The 6,183-nt window shown below is 32.9% G+C and overlaps 1 protein-coding gene and 1 long non-coding RNA gene across 4 annotated transcripts in view; one reads left to right on the top strand and one right to left on the bottom strand.

The window, feature by feature from the left end:
• LOC108965896 overlaps positions 1-6,183 on the top strand; it is a 25,901-nt gene that overhangs the window by 9,225 nt on the left and 10,493 nt on the right. The window lies entirely within an intron of this gene.
• The window catches only part of LOC108965894 (UNC93-like protein), an 84,637-nt gene continuing 79,017 nt past the window's right edge, over positions 564-6,183 (bottom strand). For all 3 annotated transcript variants that reach the window (XM_018928569.1, XM_018928570.1, XM_018928568.1), the window contains 5 exons: positions 4,481-4,615; positions 3,843-4,039; positions 3,236-3,444; positions 2,254-3,107; positions 564-2,186 (listed from right to left, as the gene is read on the bottom strand). In XM_018928569.1, coding sequence (XP_018784114.1) covers positions 2,025-2,186; positions 2,254-3,107; positions 3,236-3,444; positions 3,843-4,039; positions 4,481-4,615 — 1,557 coding nt within the window. In that variant the 3' untranslated portion in view covers positions 564-2,024. The remainder of the gene's footprint in view (positions 2,187-2,253; positions 3,108-3,235; positions 3,445-3,842; positions 4,040-4,480; positions 4,616-6,183) is intronic.

Here is a 6,183-nt window from a genome sequence, read left to right as displayed (position 1 = left end):
ATAATTATTTTTTCATGTGTAATTAATATATTGATTAATTTAATTAATTTTCAATTACTGTATTTCATTTTTTTAATTATTTAATTTAATTTTTTAATTCGTGCAATTAATTTTTCAATTATTGTAATTCAGTTTTCATTGATTGTTTTAATTTTTAAATTGCTGTATTTAATTTTGCAATGATTGTGTTTAATCTTTTAATTAATTGCAATTAATTTTTTCATTGTGGTAATTAAATTTGTTAATTAATTAACTTAATTTTTCAGTTATTGTAATTAAATGTTCAATGATTGTTTTTAATGTTTTGATTAATTAATTATTGTAATTATTATTTTTTAATTTAATTTTTATTTCAGGAATATTTTTTGAGTTGCGCAAGCTAATGTTACTATTTCTACTACAATTCGGCTTCTCAAAAGAAGTGACGAAAAACAAAAACAAAAAAATTAAAATATAAACAAATTGCTTGTGCGCGCACATGAACAGAATTTAAATTTATTTAAAATAAAAACAGCCTAAATTTAAATTCTTGTTAATTATGCGCGCACTCACAAAAATACATATGTATTTATTACTTTCATATAATATTGTTTCTTTTCCTCTTTAAATAGCACTTCTAATAATTTGTGCTTTCCATTTTTAGCAATTTTTTTAGTGTTTGAGCGTTGATTTCACATTTTATACCTATATACTTTTAAACTAGAGGGTTCTTACAAGCATAACGGTTACCTTAAAACTAACTTTTATGTTTATATGTATGTATATATGTAAATGTAAGTGTATTATAATTTTATTTTTGCCATTTTCTTCGGGCAATAGCTTGTATACTTTTACATTTTCGTTTTGTCTTCATTAAGAAATTTTTTTCACAAAATTTTTGTGCAAACTTTAGTTTTGCAATTATGTAACGCATTTCGGTACGGACGTCTATTAACAGTTTACAGTGTTTTTATTTACTTTTTGTTCATTTATTTCATAAGCGCCGTTGGTGTGCGTGCCTTTAAGGCACTTAACCGACACACCAATAGCCTCACAATTCATAACTCTTTTTTTCAAAAATCTATCTCTCATTTTGCGCAGCTTTTGTTTTTGTACAGTTTTGGTTTTGAATATTTTTTTAACTTAAACAATTTCTCTTCGTCTTTTATCGTTTTCTACAGTTCTTACTGGTAACTCCGCTCTTCTGTGCACATTTCGGTTTTTTACTTTTCGGTTTTAGTTATGTACAATTTGCGCTTACTTGGCTTGTAAGCTTATTATCATGTGATATGAGTGGTCTTTTTCTATGTTAACGTGTGTTGTTTGTGTGTATGTGTGTGCTTGTGTGTTTGTGTAAGTGTTCGCAATGTTTCTATTGTACTTATTGAACTAAATAACTACTAATCATTATAACACATTACTTTCAATAATCATAACTGTTATTACTTCTGCTAATATTTACTTAAAACTTGTGTCTTTTTGTATGCAAAATTGTATACAATTCAACAAAGTAACAACTGGGTGAGGGGAAGACGGCTTGAAACGTGTGCTTGCTAGCAAAAAGTCACTTTCGAAATTCAGAAAATGAATTTTTGACTTATGCGCTTTTTTGTGTTAAGCCACCTGGCGTCTCAAGCGCTCTTCCTCTGTCTCTATACATGCATATACGCGCTCTTTTATAAAAGAGCTTTTCTTGTAGTCTAAATAAAGAAACAAAAAAAAAGTTATCAAACACGCTTACACGCCAACACTTCAAAGCTCTCATACGAGATTAACAAACAAAAACAAAAGCTTTCATCGTTTGAGTGTCTCTATAAATGTGTGTGTGTGTGGGTGTGACTTGTGGTGCTCGCAAGCTTTCAGCAAGGAGCTTTTACAGCCAACACCGATGCACATTTTCACATGCATACATAAATACATACATATATGCATTGTACATACATACATGCGTGGATGCTTGACTTTATGGAAGGCGTATTTGTTTTGCAGATGCGTGAATGTATGAGTATGTGTTTGTGTGTGTGTTTATGTATGCGGTGATAGACTTAGAAATGCGTCACAACAATATCCTCTTCGAGATCATCCAACTCATCGTCGGTCTCCTCCACTTCGCCGGTGGCATTAGCCTCGGCGGCGGCTGCTGCGGCAGCGGCTTCCTTCTCCTTGGCGGCAGCCTCCAATTTCTCTTGTTTCTTTAGCTTGCGTTGCTACAAAATCGAAAAATATAAATATTATTACAACTTCAGCGTTCACAGAGAGATCACCGGCACTTACCTTTCTTCTGTACAGAATCTCGACAATAGTATAGCCGATGCATCCTAAAGCCAACACAGCCAAAAGCACATAAAGCTTCATGCGCGCACACAATGTTGTAGCATATGCATAGGCGATAACGAAACCGGCTGATTCCCAGAGACGGTAGTTGGAGAAGGCCGCTTCCTTGTTGCGACGGAAGAGTAGACCGTATAGACCGTTAATTTGTGTTTGCCATACAGCATCGCCGACACCCCACAAACCAGACATAGCGTAGAAGATGAGTGGATTTTCGGGACTGGGACGCCAGAACAATTCCACGGAGATAAGTGTGAAATGCACGACAGCGCCAAGTATAATAATGGGCAGACGTCCAATATATTTCATCACCGAACCGAAGAGAATTGAGCATATGGCATTGACCACACCGAAACAGATCATCACGAAGCCGATTTGATGAATACCTAAAGCGCACGATACATAAGCTTGTGTGAAATCAGCGCCGATAAAAGCCTGTTCCATGCCAATGAAAATGGTGATTGGTATGAGCAGCTGTTGATTGGGTTTCTTCATTTGACGGAAGGTAGCTGATAGCAATTCCATGCCGGACAATTCTTGTGCGGACTGTGAGCCCTTACGTTTCTCACCATAACGTTTAAGTGGATCCAAGAAGATGGCAATAATGGCAACAGCGGCAACAATGCAAGACAAGTAGATCATGGTGATTTCGAAGATCTCATGATCTGGTGGGCGGTTCAAGTTGCCATGTCCATTGGTGGATTGCACACAGAAGTTGGCACCACAGTATTGCAGATCTTCTTCGGTAATGGTTGTGTTGGAATCGCCGCTACTGCCGTGAGCGCCGCTCGAAAGCACTGCAATGGAAGGAATAGAAAATATTTTAGATCGGTAATCTTAAATGATTAAACGGTAAAATGTTACTTTTGAATTATGACGTCAAGATTTTGTGGAAATATTTCAAAAAATGTCAGCGTCTACTTACCCAAACTCGAGATCAGATTTCCCCACAGTTCGGCCGTTTGCCAGGCCAAGAAGAAGAAGCCGAAGAACCGCACAATAATCGCATCCACAGCTTGTTCGGTTATTTTCGCATAAACTTGACCGACCTGTGTCAAATAAGTGGCCTTAGATGCCCACATAGGAGCGGCACCCAAACCGACTAGAATACCAGCAGGAACCAATGTGTAGAATCTAAGCAAATTAATAGAGTATAAGAAAATTTTATTAGCATTTAAAATATTATGGTAAATGCAGAAAGAGTTCTGGAGAACGCGTCGAATGAATAAAATTCCAAAATTTTTCTAAAAACACTTTTTTCAGAGTCGGTATGGAATTTTTCTCCGAAGCGGTTGAACCGATCGACTTGAATTTTTCACACAATCTTCTTAGTTATTTTTGTCAGATAATTTTTTCAGTATAAAAGTTTTGATAAAAATGATTAAAAATTATAGATTTTTAATAAAAAAAAAATCGATTTTTTAAGTTTTGAGATTTTTTTAAGTGAAAATTTTTTCACAAAAACGACTTTTTTTGGGTACTCATTGCATTCTCCCTTCGACTCTCCTTTGAACTAGCCACAAACTACTTACTTTGGGAACAATTGGAAGGCAATGTACGGCGCGTAGCACAGCATACTGAAGACCAGCGTCCATTTCACAGTCAATTTGCGTATAATAAGTGTGGGTAGGAAGATGCATGAGACGACGAGCGCCGCGTAAATGGCGCTCAGCGACACAGTGCCTAAGCCATCTGTGGCATTAATCGAGGACTGTAAATTGGCCGTGCCCTGGTTGGAGGAAACAAGACAAGCATATGTAAATTTAATAAAAAAAATTATAAAAAAAAGGAATTAAGAAAGAAAATATGTATAAATATATAGCGTATGTGTGTATGTAGGTATGTATGGTGTAAGAAAACAAAGAGAAAGTGAGTTTTAATAGTATAAACATGTGCGCGTTTATATGTATTTTTGTTTTTATTTCAACTTGTATGTACCCAGCGGTGTTGGGCAGTGCGTGCGTATGGTAATCATTGGCGCGCTTGTATATATTTCTTTTTATTTTATTTCATTACTGTTTTTCAACTATGAAACGAATCAATGCGCTGCTTTACAATATACTCGATGACTACAGGTGCGCATGCACGCACACACAGCTGGATTTTTTCTTTTTTTGCTTTTGTATATGTTTATAGGGTATTCATATGACATTTTGCTTTGTGGCCTTACCTGAAATGCTGTGAATTGTACCATGAATGCAAATGATATGATGGTGATATTTTTCAAAATGCGCCATTTTTCGCCCGGATTTAAAATAACTTTCTCTCTGAGTGATGCTGTGTCTGGCTCAAAACCAGCTTTTGGCTGCAAATAAAAATACAAAAGAAAATTGTATAATTTTTTTTTTGCGAGAAAAACTTAACTATATTTAAATAAATACTTATTTATTATAACTGAAACTAGGTTATAGTAAAAAAGAAATTGTTAAATCGAGTGTTCAACAAATAACGCAAAATTGCAAATGCAACCGTTATTGGGCGAAATTTAATCAGATGTTTTAGAGACAAACATTCAAGACTTCCAGTAATTGAACCCTGTAGCCCACTAAGCGCATGAGGATCGCGTGGAACTGTATCGGCGGTAGAAGGAGCATCGTTAACGCGGCCGCTGGCACACTGTTGGTGGCGCGCACGCTTAGACCGCTTTTAAGACAAAGCGTTTGCTTAACTTTTCTACTAACTTTTAGCAGCTTCTTTATTTTTTGCTCCTTTTGCTGCTTTTGCTGGCGTACTAAAATTAATTAATCGCCCGATTTGCATACTGGCGCGACTGGCGTTCATTCGTCTATGACGCGACTTGTATTGTGTCGCAACAAATAAAACAAATTAAAGCAAAAGTTATAATTAAAGCAAATTTTAAACATTTTCACCCAAAATGCAAACCAATTAAAAATCCTCTGGCATATTTAATCGAGCGTACAATATGTGAGTGTGTCTAAGAAGTGGCACAAAAATAGTTTCGATGTCATGTTTTCATATTCGATTTTATATCTTTGTTTACTATTTAAGGTATATATATACCTGTGTCATTGAAATATGCCATTATACGCATATTTTTGGGTTTTCTATTTTTGTACACCTATTTTTACTTATACTGTATTTAAATGTTAACAGCAAGTTCCTTAAAAAATGTCGCATTTTGACCTTTAGGCAAAATATAGTATGTGCAGAAATTTTATTATTATTTTGTTTATTATTATTTTTATATTTATTATTATTATCTGTTTATTTTTTTTATGGAAAAAAAATTTATTAAATATATATGATTTTTTAATATAAAGAGTGGTCTGTAAATGTGTAAGTTTGTATATTATTGTTAATTTTTATAAAAAAATTTAAGGATTTTTAAAATTTATTAATTTGAAATTATATTATTTCGCAAGAAATTCAAAGGTTTACCAACTCTTTTTGCTTAAATTTTTTACTTGAACAAAATCTGCAAGCTGTGGTACCTGACGACCTAAGTGATTTTAATTACAAAACATATTAAATAAGTGTATATGCTAATTATTAAATATTTATAAATAATTTTCGTGAGAATTAATTTTAAATCCTGACTTAATTTTAAATTTAATATAATTTAATTATTTTTAATTTTTTTCTAATTTTCTTTATTTTTAATTTCTGATTTTGTTTTAATTTTTCTATTAATTAAATAATTTTTAGTTTTACGTCTATAAACTTTTTTAATTTCCTTTAATTCATATTCTTTGCTTTATTTTCCGTTTAATTAATTTTTCTAATTAATTTTAATTTAGTTCACTTTTTACTTTATTTATTTAGTAATACATTTTTTAAATTACCGTTTTTTTCTTTCTTAATTTTTATATATTTCGTTTTTGTTTTTGGTAAATCTATAAAATAAAAATGTAC

Source organism: Bactrocera latifrons, unplaced genomic scaffold (assembly GCF_001853355.1).
Source record: "Bactrocera latifrons isolate USDA-ARS-PBARC rearing strain unplaced genomic scaffold, ASM185335v1 scaffold_15, whole genome shotgun sequence".
NCBI classification, from domain to species: domain Eukaryota; kingdom Metazoa; phylum Arthropoda; class Insecta; order Diptera; family Tephritidae; genus Bactrocera; species Bactrocera latifrons.
The sequence above is the reverse complement of the archived record's forward strand: the minus strand, read 5'-3'. Positions and strand labels throughout refer to the sequence as shown.